Genomic DNA, 27,799 nt, shown 5'->3' with positions numbered 1-27,799 from the left:
TTGTGAAGGTGATTCAGTGCAGAGGCAACTATATCTATCTATCTATCTATCTATATGTATACCTGAGCTGGATCTTTAAATCATTTCAATGGTGCGCCAAATCGGGGTGAGCCATCTTTCCACCAATGACAGCACAGCATTTTACGAAATGCCGCGCTGTGATTGGCTGAAATTCGGCGCACTCCGATTTGGCGCACCATTGAAATGATTTAAAGATCCAGCTCTGGTAGCTATATCTCTGTGTATGAAGCCTAGATTGTGAAGGTGATTTAGTGCAGAGGCAACTATATCTATCTATCTATATATATGTATACCTGGTAGCTATATTCATGTGTATGAAGCCTAGATTGTGAAGGACGAAGGTGATTTAGTGCAGAGGCAACTATATCTATCTATCTATCTATCTATATGTTTACCTGGTAGCTGTATCTCTGTGTATAAAGCCTAGATTGTGAAGGTGATTCAGTGCAGAGGCAACTATATCTATCTATCTATCTATCTATCTATATGTATACCTGGTAGCTGTATCTCTGTGTATAAAGCCTAGATTGTGAAGGTGATTCAGTGCAGAGGCAACTATATCTATCTATCTATCTATCTATATGTATACCTGGTAGCAATATCTCTGTGTATGAAGCCAAGATTGTGAAGGTGATTCAGTGCAGAGGCAACTATATCTATCTATCTATCTATATGTATACCTGGTAGCTGTATCTCTGTGTATGAAGCCTAGATTGTGAAGGTGATTCAGTGCAGAGGCAACTATATCTATCTATCTATCTATATGTATACCTGGTAGCAATATCTCTGTGTATGAAGCCTAGATTGTGAAGGTGATTCAGTGCAGAGGCAACTATATCTATCTATCTATATGTATACCTGGTAGCAATATCTCTGTGTATGAAGCCCAAATTGTGAAGGTGATTCAGTGCAGAGGCAACTTGCTCACAGACTTTGTACCTAAAAAGAATTATTAAATGAATTAAGGGGGTTCGATACACTCCCCTTTAACCCCTCGAACATCCCACTTGGATATCCATAGATTAGAATTTCAGCTGTCTATCCTTAATAGCAGTCGAGATAATAATATTTAATTAGGTGGATATTGATAGATATATAGATGTAGACACTGACAGTCAGATTATCTAGATAAGTTTACAGATAGATAGATACCTAAATTGTTGAACCGCTTACCAGACCATACAGCTATCTGCTTGAGATAGAACAGATATAGATAGATAGATAAATAGACAGATAGATAAATAGACAGATAGATCAATAGACAGATAGATAGACAGAAAGATAGATAGATACCTAAATTGTTGAACCGCTGGACCAGACCTATACGGCTTTCTGGTTGAGATAGAACTAATGTAGATAGATAGACAGATATACATACATAAATATACAGCTAGATAGATAGATACCTAAATTGTTGAACCGCTGGACCAGACCACACAGCTATCTGGTTGAGATAGAACTGATGCAGATAGATAGATAGACATGTATAGATAGATAGATAGACAGAAAGATAGATACCTAAATTGTTGAACCGCTGGTCCGGACCACACGGCTATCTGGTTGAGACAGAACTGATATTTATATAGATAGATAGACAGATAAATAGATAGATAGATAGACAGATAGATAGACAGATATATAGATAGATACCTAAATTGTTGAATCTGGTTGATATAGAACTAATGTAGAATATAGATAGATAGATAGACAGGTAGATAGAATGATAGATAGATACCTAAATTGTTGAACAGCTGGACCAGACCACACGGCTATCTGGTTGAGATAGAACTGATGTAGATTATAGATAGATAGATAGATACCTAAATTGTTGAACCGCTGGACCAGACCATACGGCTATCTGGTTGAGATAGAACTGATGTAGATAGATAGACAGATATACGTACATAAATATACAGCTAGATAGATAGATACCTAAATTGTTGAACAGCTGGACCAGACCACACGGCTATCTGGTTGAGATAGAACTGATGAGGATAGATAGATAGATAGATACCTAAATTGTTGAACCGCTGGACCAGACCATACGGCATTCTGGTTGAGATAGAACGCATATAGATTATAGATAGATACATACAAAGAAAGATAGATACCTAAATTGTTGAACCGATGGACCAGACCATACTGCTATCTGGTTGAGATAGAACGCATATAGATTATAGATAGATAGATAGATACCTAAATTGTTGAACCGCTGGTCCGGACCACACGGCTATCTGGTTGAGACAGAACTGATATATATATAGATAGATAGACAGATAAATAGATAGATAGATAGACAGATAGATAGACAGATAGATAGACAGATATATAGATAGATAGACAAATAGATAGATACCTAAATTGTTGAATCTGGTTGAGATAGAAATAATGTAGAATATAAATAAATAGAGAGACAGACATAGATAGATAGATACCTAAATTGTTGAACCGCTGGACCAGACCACACGGCTATCTGGTTGAGATAGAACTGATGAAGATCTCCGTAGACTGTGTACTCGCTCACCAAACAGACAACCAAGTCATCCTGATGCAGACATTCATGCAATATTTAACAACATTTCATCACAAAGACGACATTATACTTTTCATATTTGTACGCGGCAATTGCGCACAAATACAATGCTTTAAAATCAGCTGATCTTTGTTTATTTTTTCATATTGTCAACTGTCTTTTGACTTTTAATGAATACAGTCTATTTATTGGTAATATCTGCTAAATTTGTTCAATAAAAAGGATATTGTAATATTTGAAATTGTCTTTCAATGGATACAGAATATATGTAGATATTATGACAGAGGTAAATTGTATCAAGTCAGGTTGCTAACATAAACATTTATTATTGGTCAGATTTTTCATACAGTAGGAAGGAGGGGATAGGGTAAAGGGGGATCGTTATTTTAGCCAACTACAAGTTTTACTTTATAATCTCTGTAAATATTGTATGAACCTTTTGTGAACACATGCCCAGCACCCCTGCCAGGTTAGGATGTACAGCCAAGCGGGCACACTCACTACCAGATAACAGAAACTGGTCCCTAGAAATAATAATGGTAGGTATTATCTATTAATATTATTATGTATATATATCCCCCAGTACCCCTGCCAGGTTAGGATGTACAGCCAGGCGGGCACACTCACTACCAAATAACAGAAACTGGTCCCTAGAAATAATAATGGCAGGTATTATCTATAAATATTATTGTGTACACATATCCCCTGCCAGGTTAGGATGTACAGCCAGGCGGTCACACTCACTACCAGATAACAGAAACTGGTCCCTAGAAATATTAATGGTAGGTATTATCTATAAATATTATTGTGTACACATATCCCCCAGTACCCCAGCTAGGTTAGGATGTACAGCCAGGCGGGCACACTCACTACCAGATAACAGAAACTGGTCCCTAGAAATAATAATGGCAGGTATTATCTCTAAATATCATTGTGTACACATACCCCCTAGTACCCCTGCTAGGTTAGGATGTACAGCCAGGCGGGCACACTCACTACCAGATAACAGAAACTGGTCCCTATAAATAATAATGGTAGGTATTATCTCTAAATATTATTGTGTACACATACCCCCTAGTACCCCTGCTAGGTTAGGATGTACAGCCAGGCGGACACACTCACTGCCAGATAACAGAAACTGTTCCCTAGGAATAATAATGGCAGGTATTATCTCTAAAAATTATTGTGTACACATATCCCCCAGTAACCCTACCAAGTTAGGATGTACAGCCAGGCGGGCACACTCACTACCAGATAACAGAAACTGGTCCCTAGAAATAATAATGGCAGGTATTATCTCAAAAATTATTGTGTACACATATCCCCCAGTAACCCTACCAGGTTAGGATGTACAGCCAGGCGGGCACACTCACTACCAGATAACAGAAACTGGTCCCTAGAAATAATAATGGCAGGTATTATCTCTAACTATAATCTCTAGCGTCACTTTTGAATAGAACGCTGAATTGTTAAAATATCATGGAAAGTTAAAGGTTTTAGAGATTAAAACAGAGATAAAAATTATTCATTCTTATATAACATATTTCTTTCAACTTTGTAAAAACAATAAAAATTAGTAGGAAAAAACCCCACCCCTCTCTTTTTCTTAAAAAATTGCACAAAAAGCCAGTCCCTAAAGTTTTAAAATAACATTTTCTTATTTGTTTGCTTAACAACTTTGGGGACTTTTATTAAATTTTGATTGTTTGTTTCATTCAGTGGAGTATCCACAAATTTCAACCATTAATTGTAATGTACAAAAGGGGTTATTTTGGAATGTACATAAATTTATCAGCTATTGTCTTATTCCTTTAGATTCCTGAAAAAAAAGCCATAAGGTTTAACAACTTAAAAGTGTATGAGAAAAATGTAAAAACATTTTGAAGAAAAAACAGAGGAAATAGACATGTTTTAATAGTTTTTTTTTTAATGTTTTTTTGCGAAATTAAATTTAAAATTTAATTGCAAAGAAGAATGGGTTTATCGAATAATATAAAGTAGTAAGTATTTTTTAGTTGTTCCGCAAAGATCTCGACTTTTTAATTTATGGAAAGCTTCACATAGGTCCCAGGATGGTTGGTTTATTTTTAAACTTAAGACTTGTTATGGTTTTAGGCTGTTTTTTGCCACCTTTCTCCCCCTTCAAATACAAAGATATTATATTTGATACCTCTTGGGACGGGGATTAGCCCCCAATATTTAAATACTAGCGGTTACGCCCCCCTAGAAGCCTTTAGGGGCACTTAAGGTAAGAGGGGGTAAATCGACCCCCCAATTTCAATTTGAGAGAAAGAAAAATTTGTTAAAAAATATTTTTTCGGGGGGAGGGGGATTTTTTATTGGGAGGGTAGAGATACTCTCCCTGAACCTATAAGAAGCTTCACTGTAAAGGAGAACCATATCTGTTTAGCGATTAGCCAGATCCTTTGCTACAGACAAAAAAAGCTTACTACTTTATGTAATAGGATATAACCACCCTAGCGGTTACCGAGATCTTAAGCTTCTTTAACTATTTAATATTTTTTTTCAGGAAAATTTAACATATTTAAAGATGTATCTCTTTCCCATGGTGAGAATTTTTGTGAAGAGACTTTGAACACAACTTTGTTAATACTAGATTAACCTGTATTTACAATGGTGTACCTTCGTTACCGCATCACATAAACTTAATTTTATTATTTGTGATGAAAATTTATAATTGCCATTAATTTAAAAATTGAGATTTTTAGTTTGTTTGTTAATCCTTATAATAAAGTAACAGGATGTCTGTTTTTTTCATTTGTCTCTTTGTACCATAGAATCTCGCTAGCCGCTAAACCGATGGGGTTCTCCTTAACAGTGTAGCTTCTCATAGGTCCTAGGAAGATTTATAACTATTTTGGGGGAGGGTACCAATACCCCCCAAGAGAAATCGCCCCCCAAAATAATTATTCCCCCACCCAAATAAAACTAAATAAAAAATATGGGTTTTTGAGTTAACTTTCCCCTCCTCAAGTGCCCCTAGAGGCAACTAGGGACGTAGCCACTAGTATCTCGTCAATTAATGAACTAACCGATTTCTTCTTTTTAGGGAAGTTTCAAATTAATAGTGTCTACACTTTTCAACCATTTAATTAAAACAGCAGAAGTTCACCATAATTGGGAGTGTAAATGAATCTATTGTCCTTTGTCTTATCCCTTAAGATCTCTGTTAATATGAGTTGGCAAGTTATTAGATGAGCTGAATTTGAATTTCCGAATGTGTATACAGTTTCCTCATCCTATCTCAATATTAATTACTAGCTAAAAAAAATTCAAACTTCCAATACAAAAATCAAAATTTGAATGAACGATTTATACATTCAAAATTCAAAGAATTTTGAAGAAACACCGAGGAAACTGTATACACATTCGGAAATTCTAATTCAGCTCATTAGTTATTAGTCTGTTTAATGTTCTTAGTAAAAGTTGAAGATTTATCGCTTGTGTTAAAGTACTTTTTAAGAGACACTTGATGTTGTAAGGTAAATAACCTACTCCAGGCAGATTTAGGGATAAGACATTGAACGTTTAATTGGTATACATCCGCAATGATGAGAAACATAATTACCCCTTCTGTAGATTAACATTATTGGTTGAAAAGGAACACAGTAATAGTGTCTGGCTGATTATGACGTAACAAAAAAATTAGCCAATGAGAGGCCACTATAAATTTTACCATAGGTCAATAACGGCCTCTCATTGGCTAATTTTTTTTGTTACGTCATAATCAGTCAGACACTATTACTGTGTTCGTTGAAAAGTTTGGACAAAATTTATAACTAGTTTTAACCAACCAGAAAGTATGAGCAGTTACACTGTAAAGGAGAACCATATTGGTTCAGTGGTTAGCGAGATCCTTCGGTACACACAGATAGACAGACAAATATCCTGTTACTTTTATATAAAGTGGATTATTTATATTTTCTTTTTTTATCCAAAAACCTTTTTTTTTGTTTATTTATTTTGCTTATAAACTATATCTATTCACTTTTATTATTTAAGCTATTGTTTAAATTATATCTTTCCAAGAAAAAAGGATAGGCCGATAGAAAATTTACTTTTTCTGTCTTTATTTAACGTTTTCTTATTCATTGACTCAACAACTTTGGGGATTTAAATGAATTTTAATTGGTTTGTTCAGTAAGTTGAGTGTCCAAACGTTTCAACCACTAATTGATGTCTACACAAGGGATTATTTTGTATTAGATCATTGGGTATGTACATAAATATATCGGCTGTTGTCTTATCCCTTTAGATTCCTGAGAAAACCTAAGAAAACAAATAGACCTTGTGTATAGGTCTTTATTGAGATAGTTTGGGTCTTTTGTGTATCTTATAACAATACCTTTTTATATCAAAAAGTAGTCAAATCCCTTTTTTCTATAATGGACCAATCAAAATACCCCCATAGGTTCAAAGCCCCTCAGAGATCTAAAGGATAATACAATGGCTGATAAATTGATGTACATCCCCAATGATGCTACAGAAAGTTACCCGTTCAGTAGATTTCAATTAGTGGTTGAAACGTTTGGACACTCGACTGAATGAACCAACTAATAAAAATTTAATAAAAGATTCAAAAGTTGTTTAGCCAAAGAGTTAGCAAAGAAAAGTTATTGAAAAATATGAAATATTTGTTAAAAAAGGGGGGGGGGGCCGGGGGGAGTTGTCAACTTGCGAGGAAAGAAATTTTGACCAAGTAGTTGTTAACAAAAAAAATACTTGATAGACAATAAGTCCTTAGACGTGCATTAATAGGGGGGGGGGGGGGGGGTAGATGGGTTGTTACATACTGTTTTTACTATGCTTTATAAGTAGTGGCATTACCGCCCCAAACAAAAAAGGGGGGGGGGGTCTAACAGCATCCTAGGCTTATATCATGATAAAAATAGCTTAAAACCATTCTAGTAACTCAATCGGATGGGTTAACGAGATCTTTATGACAAACAAAAACCTTTACTTCTTTATTTAATAATTTTAAGATGTAGTCAGTATACACTATACATATAAATAGATAGATAGGCAAAAGAAAAATGTTTTTAATTGTCAACTAAGTGTGCTTTAAAAGTAAATAGATAGATAGATAAATATATGGATAGAACTATAACGTTGTCCTGTCCTATATGTCTGTAGATAGACAGACAAACATATAGATAGTTACAGCATAGTTATCCTGTCCTATATGTTGAAAATTTTTGAATGGGATAAAGATCTATTAAACGGGTAAACTCTGCTTTATAGATAGATAGATAAACAGATAGATGGACATATAGATAGATAGACAAATAGATAGATAGTTAGTTACACCATAGTTATCCTGTCCTATTTATCTAAAACTTTTAAAGATATAAAGATCTCTTAAACGGCTAAACTCAGCTTTATAGATAGATGGATGGACATATAAATAAACAGATAGATAGATAGATAGTTACACCATAGTTGTCCTGTCCTATATGTTTAAAACATTTTAATGAAATTAAGATATCTTAAACGGCTAAACTCTGCTTTATAGATAGATGGATGACAATCATTTAGATAGATAGATCGACAGATAGATAGATAGATACACCATAGTTGTCCTGTCCTATGTGTTTGAAACTTTTTAATGAGATAAAGATCTCTTAAACGGCTAAACTCTGCTCTATAGATAGATAGATAAACATATATATGGATGTATAGATAGATAAACATATATATGGATAGATAGATAGATAGTTACACCATAGTTGTCCTGGCCCATATATATCTAAAAGTTTTTAATGAGTTAAAGATCTCTTAAACGGCTAAACTCAGCTTTATAGATAGAATAGATGGACATATAGATGGATGTATAGATAGATAGACAAATAGATAGATAGTTAGTTACACCATAGTTATCCTGTCCTATTTATCTAAAACTTTTAAAGATATAAAGATCTCTTAAACGGCTAAACTCAGCTTTATAGATAGATGGATGGACATATAAATAGACAGATAGATGGATAGACAAGCAGATAGATAGATAGTTACATCATAGTTGTCCTGTCCTATATGTTTAAAACTATTTAATGAGATAAAGATCTCTAAAACGGATTAACTCTGCTTTATAGATAGATCGATGGACAAATGGATAGATAGACTATCAAACAGATAGATAGATAGTTAGTTACACCATAGTTGTCCTGTCCTATATGTTTAAAACTTTTCAATAGTATAAAGACTCTTAAACGGCTAAACTCAGCTTGTAGTTGGATAGATAAATATTTAGATGAACATACAGATAGATAGATAGACAGATAGATAGATTAGTTACACCATAGTTGTCTGTCCTATATGTTTAAAACTTTTCAATGATATAAAGGTCTCTTAAACGGCTAAACTCTGCTTTATAGATAGATAGATAAACAGATAGATGAACATAAAGATAAATACATAGATAGATAGATAGATAGGTACATCATAGTTGTCCTGTCCTATATGTTTAAAACTTTTTAATGATATAAAGATCTCCTAAACGGCTAAACTCTGCCTTATAGATAGATGGATGGACATATAGATAGATAGACACAAACGGATAGATAGATAGTTACACCATAGTTGTCCTGTCCTATATGTTTAAAACTTTTTAATGAGATTACATTATATAAACTCTAAATAAACTACAAACAGGCAGTTTCCCCTTTGATTAACTTTAGGCACTTTTATTGAATTTAGACTGGTTGGTTCAATAAGTTGAGTGCCCAAACGTTTTAACCACTTAAAAAATACAGAAGGGATCATTTGTTTATCATCATTAATTTATTGGCCATTGTCTTATCTCTTTAGATCCCTGGTAGAAAAAATGCTTTTAAAGAAAAAAATCAAAATAAAGGCAAGGGGGGGGGGGGTCCAATTCAAGTGTTTTTTCAAACAAACGGAACAGAGAAAGATATGAGTATTCTTTGAAACAAATTGTTGAATAAGACAGTATAAGATTTAGGATTAGTTATTTATCGCATCATATTATAGACAGCTTTTCTCAGATATTAAAATAAAAAATTACAATGGCTAATAAATTGATGTACAGATCCAATGATGTTAAACAAAATTACCCCTTTTGTAGGTTAAGATTAGTGGTTGAAACATTTAAACAGTCAATTTAATAAACCAGCCAATCAGGATTCACTAAAGTCCCCAAAGTTGGTAAGTCAGCTAATAAAAAAAATGTTATTATAAAACTTTGGGGACTAGTGTAATAACCAGCCCATTGTCGAGGGGATAATTTTCTGGAATATTGTCACACTGCTTTAGTTTGTAAACTGCATATACATACACAGGTTTAAACAAAGATATATTTTACACAAGGGTTTGAAGATAATCTGACGATTATATCACAATACAATAGCATTATAGTTTAGCGTGATATCTTACAGTTACAGTAAAATGTAGGAACTGTTGTTTTTTAAGCAAAGCTACTCTTCAAGTCTATCTGTTGGGTTGGTAAGTCTTTACCTATAATGCTCGCATAGATGCTTTTATCTACTTTAAAGGTAGATTTTTTAGATTACTAGTGTTACTAATCTTTTTTGCAAAAAATTGCCACTGTTAGCTTAAAATAAGCTCTACTTCAGTTGGGTTAAACCATATATTCATAAACTTTGCATTAAATGTACTAGATTATAGTCTTAATCAAAGTAGGAAATCCATATTTCAGCTTTATAATGTTTTTTTTTGTTAATAAAATTATCTTTGTTACATAGATACTTTTTATTTGTGGTGTAATAAAAAGTAGAAACTCCATGTTTTTGCTTGTAATGAACAAAAATCATCCTTGTACACTTCTAGGGCTAAAACTTACATAGAAACTTTGCATTTAAGGTGTAATTAAAAGTAGAAATTCAATATTTTAGCCTGTTATTACTGGGCTAATTAATTATGAAAAAAAAATATCCTTGTACTATTCAAAATTAAGTTCTACTTTTAGGGCTAAACTTACATTTGAGGTGTAATTAAAAGTAGAAATTCTATATTTTAGCTTGTTATTTCTGCGCTAATTATAAACAAAAATTATCCTTGTACTTTTCAAAATGAAGTTCTTCTTTTAGGGCTAAAACTTATATAGAAATTTTGCATTTAAGGTATAATTAAAAGCAGAAATACCACATTTTATCTTGTGATTACTGCGCTAATTATAAATAAAATTACCCTTGTATGTTTCAAAATTAAGTTCTTCTTCTAGGGCTAAAACTAACATAGAAACTTTGCATTTAAGGTGTAATTAAAAGTAGAAATTCAATATTTTAGCCTGTTATTACTGGGCTAATTAATTATGAAAAAAAAATATCCTTGTACTATTCAAAATTAAGTTCTACTTTTAGGGCTAAACTTACATTTGAGGTGTAATTAAAAGTAGAAATTCTATATTTTAGCTTGTTATTTCTGCGCTAATTATAAACAAAAATTATCCTTGTACTTTTCAAAATGAAGTTCTTCTTTTAGGGCTAAAACTTATATAGAAATTTTGCATTTAAGGTATAATTAAAAGCAGAAATACCACATTTTATCTTGTGATTACTGCGCTAATTATAAATAAAATTACCCTTGTATGTTTCAAAATTAAGTTCTTCTTCTAGGGCTAAAACTAACATAGAAACTTTGCATTTAAGGTGTAATTAAAAGTAGAAATTCAATATTTTAGCCTGTTATTACTGGGCTAATTAATTATGAAAAAAAAATATCCTTGTACTATTCAAAATTAAGTTCTACTTTTAGGGCTAAACTTACATTTGAGGTGTAATTAAAAGTAGAAGTTCTATATTTTATCTTGTTATTACTGCGCTAATTATGAACAAAAATTATACTTGTACATTCTAAAATGAAGTTCTCCTTCTAGGGCTAAAACTTACATAGAAACTTTGCATTTAAGGTGTAATGAAAGGTTTTAGCTTGTTATTGCTGCGCTAATTATAAATAAAATTACCCTTGTACATTCTAAAATTAAGTTCTCCTTCTACAGCTAAAACTTATATAGAAACTATGCATTTAAGGTGTAATGAATAGTAGAAATTCAATATTTTAGCTTGTTATCACTGCGCTAATTATAAATAAATATTATTCTTGTACATTTTAAAATTAAGTTCTACTTCTAGGGCTTAAACTTACATAGAAACTTTGTATTTAAGGTGTAATTAAAAGTAGAAATTCTATATTTTATCTTGTTATGTCAGCGCTAATTATGAATGAAATTATCCTTGTACATTCTAAAATTAAGTTCAACTTCTAGGGCTAAAACTTACATAGAAACTTTGCATTTAAGGTGTAATGAGACTTAGCATTATGCAAAGAAGAAAAAATTTTTAAACAAGGAAATGTATATCCATATGTAGCACAGCATATCATTCTAATAATCATTGACGTTCTCTTTTATTTGTATCAACAATCAACAAAACATTATATCTTTTTAGAGCATAGGACATTCTTAAGAAGATACAGACATACAAAAGTTAAAGATCATCTGCACTTCAATGTAATCTCTAAATTTTATATTTGACTAGCGTCTTTATACTAACATTCAGGTAAGACATACAGACAGTTCTAATATACATGTATGAGCACAAGTTAAATTGTAGCTGCACTACTAAATACTAAATTCTTACTTTTCCATTTGACTCGCGTCTTTCCACAATTGGATCTGACTACTAGTTATTAGGCAGGTAAGACCATGCAGACAGACTCAAATAGACAAGGGATAAGGACAAATTGAAGAGTAAAAAAGAATAGCATTCCTACTTTTCCATTTGACTTGCATCTTTCCACAAAGATCTGACTACAACAGATGATAATCAGATAATACGATAGACTGTCTGACAGACTAAAACTAATTAAAGAGTAGATGTTGTTTTTAAAAGTTCTTACTTTTCCATTTGACTCGCGTCTTTCCACAAAGATCTGACTACAACAGTTGATAATCAGATAATACGACAGAATGTCTGACAGACTAAAACTATTTAAAGAGTAACTGCGCTACAAAATAATAAAATTCTTACTTTTCTATTTGACTAGCGTCTTTAATGCAAAGATCTGATTACTAAAATCATTAGTCAGATAAGACATACTGACAGTTTTTTTATACATGTATAAGCACAAGTTAAAGAGTAGCTTCACTACAAAAGAATATAATCTCTAAATTTTCTATTTAACTAGCGCCTTTACACAAAGATCTTTTTACTAAAGTTATAAGTCAGGAAAGATCATACATACGGACAAGCAAAAGTTAAAGAGTAGCTGAGCTACAAAATAATAAAATCTTACTTTTCCATTTGACTCGCGTCTTTCCACAGAGATCTGACTACAACAGTTGAACCCGGGATGCAAGAATCAGAAACTTCACAGAGGTGAACCTAAATACAAATATTAAATTAGAAACAACCTTGATTGTAAAATAAATTTACCTTGTACTACTTTATTAGTATTGAATTCGTTTTTATAAACAATGGTTGAACCAGGCAGTTTTAGAGATTCTAAGTAACCGTCAAATATAAATATGTATAAAATTAAAGCATGATTATAAGACCTTATTAAATATGCCAAACTTATGTCTCAGCTAACAGACTTAGAACACATATTAAATTATATTATAAGATTGTCACAATGTGTAAGTTACTTATTTGTACAATCTAAAATATACAAAAGATATGTTAATAGTTATTTCTTGCAGTGTATTATAAATAGCTTTCCGCAGATATAAAAGTACAATTTTAAGAGTAAAACCAGTTTAAAACCAAGATGCTGAAGATTGTACATTTTAATATTCATAGCAAACTGGATATAATACAATGCTAGACATAGTTTTTAGTATGGCTGAGAACCGGTTCTAATCGATCAGATATTTATCGGTTTCAAAGCAATATGAGAAATGGTAGTAAGGAATCTATTTAGGTTGTAGAGCATTTGTTGCTATAAGAATACAAAATTTATTCGTTTTCTGTTTAAAAATACAAACTTTTATACAAGAACCAGTTTTTTTGGGATTAATATTGGATGTAAAATATTATTTGTTAATATTATGATAGTTGTAAAGATCTACAGAGTTAATTGTCTATGAATATAATTAACATAGTTGTTTAATAAAGCAATCAATCCAAATACATAAATTTAATTCTATATTCAATATCGTAGTCAAGATACAAGGATCACATTATCCATGAAAGCATAGCTGAATCAAACAAAAATTGTACACTTTTCATAATATGTTTCAAGAAAAAAAGGGTTTGAGATTTTAGCTCCTGGCACAGGGCTGTGACTCAAGCTTAGTTGCTCAGTGGCAGAAAGTCTGTTTTGTGACATTGTCTCTTGGTGTTTCATTGTAGTTCACAGTAGCTTTTCTATTTTTAACCCCTGCTAGGGGGGGGGGGGGCTATAACCTAATGAAGGCAGTCATTAACATTTACCTAACCTAAAATGACCTATCAAAAGCAACTGTGAAAATATGATGAAACGCCCCTTTAGAGGCAATGTTATGAAACCCAAAGTCTTTTCTCAATACTGGTAAAAACTTAAAGATTTTTACCATTACATGAGCTAGAAATGGATAAATTTATAAGGTATTTCCATAACAACTAATTAAGAGTGTACTGCAGGTATGATTTATATATTTTAAACACCCTTTATGTTTACATTATAGCTTCTAATACATTAATACAGACAGACAGATAATTGTCAAGAAGCTTCACTTGTAAATTTATTCCCAAAGTTTTGAGGAAATTAGAGAAGTTTAAACAATATAATCAAGTCTGTAATTTTAAAATCAAACAGTGATAAAAGGCGGGTTCTAGAAAATATGAATCATTAGTAAAGACAGGTGTTTCACTAATTTGGAAAAACAAACATTATTATTAGTTGAATAGTTATTTACTGCATCATATTATACACAACTTTCCATATATATTAATAAGATTAAAACAAGTTTTGTTAGCCTTGAGGCCCAGCTAACAAAAATGATGATAAACAAAATAATCCCTAATTTTTGAAAAAATATTTCGTAAAAATCAAGCAATTAAAATACTCAAAGCTTTTAAAGCAAAGAATGAGTTTAAAATTTTGAGTTCCAGTATAATTTACAGTCCAATTAATTCTTCCCTCCTTTCGCATAGAAGTATAAAACAATATATACTAGAATGATATATTTCTGCTGTAACTGAATGTTCTTAGGAATGGCTAAAATTGCTTAGTGAGTACTTATCAGTCTGGAGTGCTATTCAGAAACACTCTGGGTCACATTCTCAACTTTGTAGGTTTAGATTAAGATTTTTTCCAATAATGCTTTGAAACCAATTAAAATTGAGTGGATTAAAATCTGTTCTCTGCCATACTGAAAAAAAAAATATGTATAGCATCAAATTAAAGACAATTTGCCATTAATATTGAAATAAAATCTTAAAATTAATGCTATTTGCATAAGCCTTTGTTCCCTTTAAGCTAACTAAACTATTTTTAATCTTATAACTTTTTCATTTTAATATCCGCGGAAAGCTATCTATAACACATTGTGATAAATAACAATTAAATACTTGATTACTTGGTACTTCTTCATCATAAGCATAGAAATAATAATGATGTTTATATCAATCTTTGCAAAAACATATTTTTAAGCTATCAAAAGTAGAATTTCACACAAATTATAGGTTGATTAACTTGATTCAGGTGAATTATTTGGGTATTTTGACCCCTTTTAATCTTTTGGGTACAAAAAATCATAAGTATTAAGACTAGACCATTGTGCACTAGTTAAAAAGACAAACACCAAGTTTTACTTCCACGATCTTGCATTGTAGTTTCTTTGGATTGATTAATATAAGAATGTCACAGTGGAATTTCAATATATTCTTGCTATAAATAGTGGTGTGCTACTGATTATCTACATCTTTGGGAACAGTTTCAAGTTTTGTTTCTAGGATTTGTGAAGTGGGAACTACCAGGACCTTTGTCTTAGTCAGGTATAAGCAATAGGACAATGTTTTAGGTGTTTTTTTAAATATCATAAAAATACATGCCAATTTACCCAATATTTCTTAAAAGATATATTGGTAGTAACCCTTTATATTTTCAACTAGCAGCTATGCACCTAGAGGACACGTAAAATTGTTTCTTTTCAATCTATTTTAAAATCAACTATTTACCAAAAATATTTTTTTTGCTGATAGATGGTGTTAGTTATGTTTTTAGCTAGTTGCAATATTTGTCTGCATAGAAGCGTTTTATTTTTTAAAATTTTTGTTGATTTTTTTGGGGAGGGTGGTGATACCCTTCCCTCAAAATAGTTATAAACCTTTCTGGGACCTATGAGAAGCTACCTGGTTAAGAGAATCCGATCGGTTCAGGATTATTTTTAGTTCTTCCAACAAGCATCAGTGAAAGTCTATTGTGTAATTTTTCATAAAACTAATATTTGAGCAAAAAAATCATAAAATGAACAAACATACAAAATGTGTTATGGAGCATATGTTCAGTTCTCATAACAAAGAATAATAATAATCTTTTAAGCATGACTGACATATAGACGGACAAAATATTGTACAGATTATGTTATAGGAATCTTCAATAAATTTTTTAGTTGTCTATCTTAAATAGCAGTCGAGAAATTTAGAATTCTCCCATAGCGTTATGGACTGACAGTCTGACTGCCTGATGGACTGACAGATAGACAAAGTTAGATATAGAGTAGAATATTTCCAAAAGTGAAAAAAATACAAAAATTAAATATTACCTAAAACATCCCCAAAAAATATGTTGCAAAGTATTGACAGAATATAATATGTAAAATAGTAAACTATTTGTATGTCTATCTTCTTATATATAATATGCATTTTAATTCTATATTTGCGGAGCACATGGCCACTTTTTATGATGGAGGTAGGTTTTTACCTCCCCCCACAAAATGTTTGTTTAAACATTAAAGTAATACCATTTAGGCTTGGTGAGGGCAGGAAATTGGCCCCACCTTTAAAAAAATGTAACTTGATCAGATAGAACTTTAAATTAATAAAAGGGATTAGGTTGTTTATAGTAGGGGGGGGGGGGGAGTCGGTATGATTACCCCCCCCCCCCCCGCATGGACAGAGTTAAATGTTTTTATGCATGCATGTGACTACAAAAATTCAACCAGACAGACTTTAATTGGTGAAAGGGAGTAAAAATGTTTATAGTTTACTGGGTTGGGGGGGGGGGGTGAAGGGGGGGGAATGAGGTATGATTATCTCCCCGCATGGATAGAGTTAAATGTTTTTATGCATGCATGTGTGTACATAAATTCAACCAGACAGACTTTAATTGGGAGAAAAGGGATGTGAATGCTTAAAGGGTTCTATGAACTTCTTTAGAAAGGAGCAAAGCTTTTCTGCAATTTTAAATGGTCAGTAATGTTGTTTTTTTATCAAATTTGAAAATCCTCTGGAAATTAAATAATGGGAGATAACAGAAAGGGATTTTTTTCTTGTTCAGGGAGGGAGGGGACATTGGAATATGAATTATATTGGTACCCAAAGTGTTAAATATGCTGACTTTGTCTAAATTTATTAAATTTTGATTGGCTGGTTCAAAATAGCAGTGTTTAAAATATTCAAGAAGTAGTTTTATTATACAGTTGGGTTTATTTTGTGTCTAGTTTATTGTCTATTTTTTAACTTTTTTTTTGTCTGACGATTAAGATATGAACTGATTGAGTTCTTCATTTTAGAGAAACTTTATAAATATATTTTCTCGTATTCATTCGAATCCGGTGGATAGGAACCGGTTCTTATCCATACGAAAAAACTATGTCTAGCATCGTATTATATCCAGTTTTCTACGAATATAGAAATGTACAATCATAAGATTAAAACAAGTTTTTTTAGCCCGTGCCTTCGGCATCTCGGGGCTAAAAAAACTAGTTTTAATCTTATAATTGTACATTCTATATCCGCGGAAAGCCGTTTATAATACGATGCGAGAAATAACTATCTTATCTTTTTTAAATTTAATTTAATGTTAGCTTTTTGGACTGTGGTTGATCTTGTATTTTTGCTCATGTAAACTAAACCAGAAAGAGATAATAACTTTTAAAAAAGATTTCAATTAATCATTGAAATTCAAATGGATATAGAATACATGGATATTACTCAAAAAAATGTTGTTCATTTAGTGTGCTAACATGAACTTCAATTATTGGTCAGTTGGTTCATCCAATATGGTAAAAGGAGGTATCGTTATTTTAGCCAGCTACGAGCATCAATATATCAAAGTAAATGAAAATCTGGTCTTTTTTTTGGAATAATTTTCCCTTTCCCCCCAGACATGTAAATATAAATTGATGCTCAGTTTCAAGATAGGGGGGTATCAATTAATTTAAATAGGTGCTCTTCAGCGATCTAAAGGGATAAGACAATGGCTGATAAATTAATATACATCTCCAATAATGATAAACAAATTACCCCTTCTTTAGATCATAATTAGTGGTTGAAACGTTTGGATTGGACACTCAATTTAATGAATCAACCAATCAAAATTCACTTAAGTCCCCATAGTTGTTAAGCCAACGAGTAAAAAAACGTTAATATAAAAATGATTATTCTATTGATCTGATTTTTAGAATACTGATTCCCAGGACAACAAATTAAATTGTAATAAACGAAGCATCCCTATAATCAAGTCCTAAAAATGTAAGTATGTACTTAAACATCATCCTTTATTTAAGCAGTTTAAAAAGTTTACTTACAATTTTGTTTTGACTTTTATACATTTATTTTCTGATTATTCAACTCTGACAGTCTACAAGAGTTAATGTTCGTTTGTCCTACCTTTTCAGAGTTTTGCTTTTATGGATGTTGTCATCCTTGTTGTACATGTTATTTATGCAATAAATTTATTTTTGAAGATTCAGCTGATCTGAAAGACCCAACCCTAAGTTGGTAGAAGGCCTTTGAAAAGGGGTGATTGTTGCATATACTATTTATCGCTCTATATATATTACATTAATATTTATGCTATTTCTTGTTGTATTAGAAATAAACAACCCTTTAATTACACAATTCTTCTTAGGAAGATCTAACTATATCATTTCTGTTTGTCTATTTGTAACAAAAGATCTTGCTAATCACTGGACCGATTTGGTTCTCCGAAACCGTAAAGTTAAGTTTAAAAAAAAAGAGAAGGATAGAAAATTACAAAACGTTTTCAAATTAATTTTATAATTGTCTTTTTTAAGTATGAGCAACAGACTAACGTATTAATTACAATTTACTGTGTTGTCCTAGGAATCAGTATTCCAAAAATCAGATCAATCGGATAATTAAAGCATATAAAATTATCTGTTAAAAAGTTTAAAATGGATGTACGGACATTCTGGTAAGGATTATAGAGCAACGCTTTCTAAATCATACCTTGCTACTACAGGAATCACCATGCAATGATTAAAATTGATAGGACAATTCGAACATGCCTAAATTAACGAAAAAAGCTATCTGTTGCGGACAGACTGACCGACCCTAATTATAGAAAAGCTTTGCTTTTAATTATATACCTTATGCTATTAAGTTAGGATTATCCTCACAAAAAAATTACATCCCAGACGAAACGGACTGATGCACGAACGGACAGACAGCGTAAATTATAGAGTAGCTTCTCGGCTAAGTATTCAATCTTTGTAGAGCAGATTATTTGTGATTGTGCTCATTTGAAGAGTGGACGAGACCAAAGCTTTGAAATATAAGGAAGATCCTTTGAACTGAATTTCAATGTGGTTTCACAAGGGATACAGGATATACGTGGATAATATATATTGACAGGGGGAAATTTGTCGTCAATTTAGCTTGCTAATATGGAACTCATTTATTGGAAAGTTTGTAAGAGTGGAGGGGATAGGGTAAAGGGGATGGATGCGGGGAATCATTATTTTAGCCCACTGCGAGTTTCGCTTTATTAATATCCAAATTATTTCAATGCGGTTTCATTTTTTAATAGGATATATCAAATAAACAAGGATTAAAAAGTCTCCATACTGAAAAATCATGTATAGGATCGTATTACAGACAATTTCTCAAAATATTTTAAAAATCGTTAAATTAATACAATACTATGCGATAAATAACCTTCTATAATTATAGATTACTACGAGCTATTAATTTTAGAATTTGAATTGTGGAAAGAGTATGAAGTTGTTTTGATACAAAGTTCCTACGTGTATAAGTTATTGTCGTGGAAATGCCCAAATGGCTGACAAATAATTGAGAGTAAAATGATATTAGTATCGAGCTGGTGACATGTTGTAATTAAATTAATTTTTTGAGAAGCCAATACGGCTGACAAATAATATATACAAAGTAGCTTGATGTCTGTCTGTCCGTCCGTCCGTCTGAAGCTTAAGATCTCGGTAACCACTGAACCGATTGGATTCTACTCTTCAGGGTATATATCTATCGGTCCTGAGGTGGTTTTAAGCTATTTTCTTGAGGGGTGGAACACCCCCAACAATGAAAATTTCCCCCCCAATTTTTTTTTGCAGATGATTTCCTTGGTGCTTTTACGAATTTCGCCTAAATTTTATTTTTGATCACCTCTTTGGGCTCAGCTCCTAGAGGCTAGGGGCGAAGCCGCTTGTATTCCAAAAAGTATTAAGAGAAACATTGTATTACTGGTTGATTGTAATTAATTAACATTACAGTGCTTCTCTGTAATTACTGTATTTAAATTAATTATTTGAGAACATTGATCATATTTCCCCTACTTGCAAAACACATATTATTTTAAAAAAAACTATTCTCTAATTTTGTTACAAACCATTTTTTAAAAAAAAATATAAAATATATATCAAGTATGAATAATTATGTATTTTGACACAATATATACAAATTTTAAAAAAATTAGACACCTAGCGGCAAAATAATTAACTAAATATAAATATTTACAAGATTTACCTTTAAGCTAGATTTAACCCTTTAAGGACAAAATAATGCAAAGAATTAAAAATATTATATTATTTTCAGTTTTTCATGCTTTTTACAAATAAAGTAAAAGTTCTTTATTCATTTACAAATTTCAAAATTTTTGACAAAAATATTAAATTATATCCTAATCTAATGGGGACTACATTGAATTTTGATAGGGTAAATAAGTTCCGTGTTAAACATTTCAACTACTAATTGTAATTTATAGAAGGGGTAATTTTGTGTATGATCGTGTACATCAATTTATCGGCCATTGTCTTATCCCTTAAGATCCCTAAGTTGCAATATATACTTCAGAATTAGTGAGTGATATTTTATTAGACTGACAGACATAAAATAAGATACATAATTATACATATCCTAATATTTAAAGTAGCAAGATTTTTATTGTCTGTAGCGAAATATCTTGCCTATCGTTGAATTGCTATGGTTCTCATTTACAGTAAAGCTTCTGATCAGGGACAAGGGAAGGCTATTCTGGCAAACAATGCTTTAGAGCTGATTTCATAGATTTCCAGTTAAAACTAGATGATGAGATTATGCAACTTTTGGCAGAATTTGATAAGAATCTCAAGCAATATTTTATTAGTTTTTGCTCACTTTACTACAAGCCATGCAAAAATGATAGTCAGAGATTAGTTCCATGTTCAGTTTTGAGATGAACGAGTCGAATAATGCTCTTTACATATTTTATATATTTTTTCTAAATCATAGACTACTCGTAAATTATATGTTTAATAGTGAATAAAATTTATTGAAAATCCCAAAGAGTGGATAGCTGTAATATTTTCAAAAATATTTAAGATTGTTTAGATATTTATCTCATCAAAAAATTTTACATAAAAAAAGTTTTTACGACACCTATCAATAAAATTCTGAACTACATAACTATTCTTTTCCAAATCCTAAATTTTATAATATATGTTGTGGTTTAATTTGGTATTTCTTGACAACATCTTGCCTCTAATTGCGAAACAAGTTGGAGGGAAGTGTCGAAATAGGGAATGTAAATAAGGAGCTTCCCTGAAATCATAAAATGATTTATCATGTCCTGCAATATTGAACATAAAAACAACTAATCTTCTCGAATATTAACAATTTACAAACTTATTACAGAATTTAAAAATGGGTAATTTTCCCCAAAGTGCCTTGTAGAGCACAGAATCCCCCCTTTCCCCACCATTAACTTAAAACAAATTGTAAACGATCAAAGGGGCGGGGGTCCTTTTGATATAGCATTAAGGAAACCAAAAGATATAATCTTAATAAGGAGGGGGATCAGTGCTTAATAGGCAACTTTGTGGTAAGGCACCAATATATATATTTTTTATGCTTATTTGTTATTAAGGTGTTCGTCAAATAGAATTTAGTATTTTATGTTTATTTATTTTTTAAAAGCGAAGCTTTTCTATAATTATGGTCGGTCCGTAAGTCCGTACGTCTTTCCATTACAGTTAGCTGTTTCCATTAATTTAAAAAGGTTAGAATTGTCCTATCAATTCAAACTTTACATGCTAATTCCTATAGCTGTTAGGTACCACTTAGAAAGCGCAGCAACTCTATAATCGTTACCAGAAAGTTCATTCGTTCATTTAAAACAGGCTTATTTTTTACTTTTTTTACAACAAATTTTTGTATGTTAAAATTATCCTAGTCATCAGATTTTTTTAATACTGATTCCTATTACAACAAGGTAAAGTGTTATAAGCGAAGCATCTCTATAATAAAGTCCTAAAAACGTCATTATGTCCTTAAACAGTAACATGTATTTAATCAGTTTTGCAACAAATTTACTCACAATTTTGTAGACATATGCATTAATATTCAGTTTATTCAGTTCTGACACTCTACTAGAGTTAATGTATGTTTGTCCTTCAATTTCAGCGCTTCGCTTATGAATGTTGTCATCCTTGTTTTAATAAGTAATGAACAATGAATTTTATTTTTGAGCTTTAAAGTAAGATATATTTTAATCATTGAATCAATATGAAACTTTTGTCTTAACTTGCTTTAAGGGGTTAATAAAAGTGTTTGAAAATGCATCAAAGTAAAAATTTATTAAAATATTTTGTTTTTTGTCTTTAATCAGTTACAAATATTATGGAAAAGAAAAAAAATTAAAGATTTAAATTTTACGAAGTAATTAAAAATATTTTTTTAATCTCCCTACTTTTGAATTGTTTGGTAAGAATTCTTTTGTTTGTTTTGAAAAACGGTCTGCTAATTTCTTATCTAATAGTGAGGTTTAGTGATGAGATTTAGCGAATTTAAACCCTTATCTACTTTACTATAAACCCTTTTTTATAATAGTTGAATCATCCCAAACATTCAAAACTTTTAAAGGTTTCGTGAATTAGTTGCGTGATTTTAATAGAATTGTTGATCAGAAAGAACTTCCCTTGTCCCTGCTTCTGATAGATCCCATCATTTACCTCTTCCACCCAAAAAAAATGCAATTTTCCACTATAATCTATTTTTTTAGTGGAAGGTTGAAATCATGGACCCTAATGTCATATAATAGGTTCCATCGGGATTCCTCCCACACGGGATTCCTACCACTGAATTCCTCCCACGGGATTCCTCCCAAACGGGATATCTCCCACACGGGATTCCTCCCACACGGGATCCCTCCCACAGGATTCCTCCCACACGGGATCCCTCCCACGGAATTCCTCCCAAACGGGATACCTCCCACGGGATTCCTCCCACATGGGATCCCTCCCACGGGATTCCTCCCAAACGGGATACCTCCCACGGTATTCCTCCCACACGGGATCCCTCCCACGGAATTCCTCCCACACAGGATCCCTCCCATGGTATTCCTCCCACACGGGATCCCTCCCACGGAATTCCTCCCACACGGGATACCTCCCACGGTATTCCTCCCACATGGGATCCCTCCCACGGAATTCCTCCCACACGGGATACCTCCCACGGTATTCCTCCCACACGGGATCCCTCCCACCGAATTCCTCCCACACGGGATACCTCCCACGGGATTCCTCCCAAACAGGATACCTCCCACGGTATTCCTCCCACACGGGATCCCTCCCACGGTATTCCTCCAACACGGGACTCCTTCTATAAATGTTTCAATTTTTTCCCATTTCCAATTTTTCAGGGTAGGGTGACCTTCCACACCCCCGTAAAAAAAAAAAATTTCAATTTTTTTTTTCATTTTCAAATTTTTGGGGTTGAGGTGACCTCCCACACCTCCTTAAAAATTTTTTTTCAAATTTTTTTTTTTTTCATTTTAAGATTTTGAGGGGTGAGATGACCTTCCACACCTCCCTAAAAAAAAAAAATTTTCAAATTTTTTTTTTTCTTTTCCATTTTCAATTTTGTTGAGGGTGGGGTAGCCTCCCACACCCCCAAACAAAATTTTATTTAAATTTTTTTTTCTTTTCATTTTTAAATTTTCGGGGTTGGGGTGACCTTCCACACCCCCCTAAAAATTTCGTTTTCTTTTTTTTTCAAATTTTTATTTTTTTTATTTTCGGGGTAAGGTGACCTTCCACACCCCCCTAAAAATCATTTTTTCAAATTTTCTTTCTTTTCTGGATTTAAAATTTTTAGGGGTTGGGTGACCTCCAAAACCCCCTAAACTTTTTTTTTCAAATAATAAAAAAAATTTTAAATGGCAAAAAATATAAAATTGAAAAATTTTTCAGGGGAATGTGGGAGGTTATCCCATCCCTTTGAAAAGTTTAAAATTTAAAATGGAGGAAAAAAAAATTTTTAGGGGGGTGTGGAAGGTCAGCCCACCCCCGAAAATTTTAAAATGAAAAAAAAATTTGAAAAATTTTTTTTTTATAGGGGTGTAGAAGGTCACATATTTTCATTCATAGTTTGTCCTCTTATATAAACATAGTGTGGTGGAGGAAGTCACATCTATAGTAAACTGTTATATCCATTCATTCAAAGGGGGGGGGGGGGCGAAAGTGACACTTTTTGAAACCAAAACTAAGAGTCAACAAAGGAACTCAACTAAAAAAAGGGTTACGGATCTGAGATTTTGCATGGCAGTTCCTTTATAGGGGTACAATATGGAACTGTGAAGAAACGGCGGCGCAACCGCCGAAAACAGCCGTTTCCCGCCGTAATTTTTGTTGCCTTTTCTCGGCGGTTTTCGGCGGTTGCGCATTCAGACTGGCGTACCCAAATGCTTCAGTTAAAGGATGCCTTTTCCACCTTAGTCAGTCTGTAATAAGAAAAGTTGGAGAACTAGGTCTAAAGAGCCAATTTGAAAGCAACCCAGAGTTCAACATGGCAGTCAAATCCTTAATGGCATTATCATTTGTTCCATTAGATGATGTGTTACCAAGAATTCATGAACTAGCTGATTCATTTCCAGATATAGAGAGAGTCAATGAGCTGATTGCCTACTTTGAGGTAACTTACATCCAGGGTAGAGATAGAGGTGAAGGCCTAGCAAGAAATCCTCCTAGGTATCCCCCTCAAGTTTGGAACCATTTTACAGATCCAGCTGATAATGTTCCCAGAACCACTAATGCTGTAGAAGGATACCACAATGGATTAAATTCACTCTTTCTCTCTAAACATCCCAGTGTGTGGAAACTCTTAGATGGGCTTATAAAGGACATTGCACTCCAACATAAGGTTTATGCTGACAATCAGGCTGTCAACAATCCTGCAGTTAGACAAAAATACAAATTGTTGGCCCAAAGACTTGCTGCAAAAGTTAATACTTATGCAGCAAGCCCAAATAAGTTGATCTATCTCAGAGCAGTAGCTAACATTTTTAGCTCTGTCTGATCCTATGAGGAAACAATTTTTTATAAAAAAAAAATAAAATAAAAAAAAAATATAAAAAATAAAAAAAATAAAAAGATTTAAAAAAAAAGAAAAGCAAAAAAAATTTTTTTAAATTAAAAACATCAAAAATGGCTTGCTATTATACTTGACCTCCTCGTGGTGCAAGCTGGATAAGACAGACAAAGTATAAAAATCAAATGAAACTTTTTCAGACATATAGTCAAAATAAAAAACCTATATTTTTAAAATCTTTAGAGGACAATTTATAGAAAAAATTTGGAAATGATTTGGAAAAAGAATTTTAAAAATAAAATCTTGGTTTTCTTTTAAATAAATAACTGAAAAAAAGGGAAAATGTTTTTTTTTGTAAAATGAACCCATGTGGGAGGAATACAGTAGAAGGGATCCCGTGTGGGAGGAATCCCGTGGGAGGGATCCTGTGTGGGAGAAATCCTGTTTGGGAGGAATCCTGTGTGGGAGGAATACCATAGGAGGTATGTGACCTTCCACCCCCCTTAAAAAATTTTTTTTTTCTTCCTCCATTTTAAACTTTTCATGGGGATGGGGTAACCTCCCACAACCCCCTGAAAAATTTTTCAAATTTTTATTTTTTGCAATTAAAAATTTTTTTATATGAAAAAAAATTTTTAAGGGGTTGTTGGAGGTCACCCCACCCCAAAAAATTTTAAATCCAGAAAAGAAAAAAAAAATTTTTTTAGGGGGGGTGGAAGGTCACCTTACCCCCGAAAAAGTGTGGGAGGTCACCCCAACCCCAAAAATTTAAAAATGAAAGAAAAAAAAAATTATGGAGGTGAGGGAGGTCACCCCAACCCCAAAAATTTAAAAATAAAAAAGAAAATTGAATGAAAATTTTTTTGGGGGTGTGGGAGGTCACCCCACCCTCAACAAAATTGAAAATGGAAAAAAAAAAATTTGAAAAAAAAATTTTTTTAGGGGGGTGTGGAAGGTTATCCCACCCCCAAAAATCTTAAAATGAAAATAAAAAATTTGAAAAAAAAATTTTTGGGGGGGTGTTACCCTAAAAAATTGAAAATTTGAAAAAATTGAAACATTGTTAGGAGGAGTCCCGTGTGGGAGGAATACCATGGGAGGGAACCCGTGTGGGAGAAATACCGTGGGAGGTATCCTGTTTGGGAGGAATCCCGTGGGAGGGATCCCGTGTGGGAGGAATTCCGTGGGAGGTATCCCGTGTGGGAGGAATCCCGTGGGAGGTATCCCGTGTGGGAGGAATACTGTGGGAGGTATCCCGTGTGGGAGGAATCCCGTGGGAGGGATCCCGTGTGGGAGGAATACCGTGGGAGGTATCCTGTTTGGGAGGAATCCCGTGTGGGAGGAATACCGTGGGAGGTATCCCGTTTGGGAGGAATCCTGTGGGAGGGATCCCGTGTGGGAGGAATACCGTGGGAGGTATCCCGTTTGGGAGGAATCCCGTGGGAGGGATCCCGGTTGGGAGGAATCCCGTGTGGGAGGAGTCCCGTGTGGGAGGAATACCGTGGGAGGGATCCCGTTGGGAGGAATCCAGTGGGAGGAATCCCGTGGGGAGGAATCCCGTGACTACCCATATAATAGGCTTATAGGGAGCTAATAGCATCTAGTTAAGTAAGCAATGTTGACTCTAACAGCTAAGTACTTCAATTTTGAATACTGAAACATATTCACGTAACAGTATTAACTTTGTATTTAATTATAAAATTACTTGACGCTAATTGTTTAAAGCCTACATCCAAAGAAATATTTTTTTAAAAATCTATCCAATTTTTTGTTACAAAACATATTTTTATATAAAAAATTAATTACAAGAATCTTTTTTTAAAATTACTATTAGACAAAATATATAAAACGTTAAAAAAATGAGATACCTAGCGGCAAAATAATCAAACAAAGTATAAATATTCACAAAATGTGCCTTTAACTAAATTTAACCCTTTACATACAAGATAATTAAATGATTTAATAGTACTAGGTTTTCATTCTTTTTACAAATAAAGTAAAAGTTCACTGGTCCCCAAAGTTTTAAATTATAACGTTTTCTTATTCGTTGGATCAACAACTTTGGGGACTATATTGAATTTTTATTGGTTTGTTAATTAAGTTGAGCATTAAAGTTTCAACCACTAATTGTAATCTACAAAAGGGATAATTTTGTGAATCGTCATTTGGGATGTACATAAATTTATCGGCCATTGTATTATCCATTTAGATCCTTGATTTTAATCATTATTGTAACGCAACTTAGAGAAATTATTTTTCAAATTAGATTTTTGAAACATTTAAAGTGCCACTAGAGGCTTCTAGGGGCGTAGCTGCTAGTATTTATATATATATTATTAATTGGATGTTGCAACAGATTTACATGTACTCTTATAAATTGATACTTGCAGCTGGCTAAAATAACAATACCCTCTTTACCCCCTCTTCATCCCTCGGCTTTTATTGGACCAACTATAACTGAACAATAAATGATGTCTATGTTAGCAGTCTAAATTGACGA

The 27,799-nt window shown here is 32.6% G+C and overlaps 1 protein-coding gene across 1 annotated transcript in view; it reads right to left on the bottom strand.

Annotated features, from left to right (window-relative positions):
- LOC145318130 (discoidin domain-containing receptor 2-like) overlaps positions 1-27,799 on the bottom strand; it is a 131,640-nt gene that overhangs the window by 24,783 nt on the left and 79,058 nt on the right. Inside the window, exons 15-18 of the mRNA XM_080159479.1 lie at positions 12,845-12,933; positions 2,991-3,078; positions 2,457-2,566; positions 880-960 (exon numbers count right to left, since the gene is read on the bottom strand). Of these exons, the coding sequence (XP_080015605.1) occupies positions 880-960; positions 2,457-2,566; positions 2,991-3,078; positions 12,845-12,933 (368 nt within the window). The remainder of the gene's footprint in view (positions 1-879; positions 961-2,456; positions 2,567-2,990; positions 3,079-12,844; positions 12,934-27,799) is intronic.

The sequence above is a fragment of the Acartia tonsa genome, chromosome 4 (assembly GCF_053477335.1).
Source record: "Acartia tonsa isolate MP-2025a chromosome 4, ASM5347733v1, whole genome shotgun sequence".
In the NCBI taxonomy this organism is placed as follows: domain Eukaryota; kingdom Metazoa; phylum Arthropoda; class Copepoda; order Calanoida; family Acartiidae; genus Acartia; species Acartia tonsa.
This window is presented reverse-complemented; position numbering and strand designations above follow the sequence as displayed.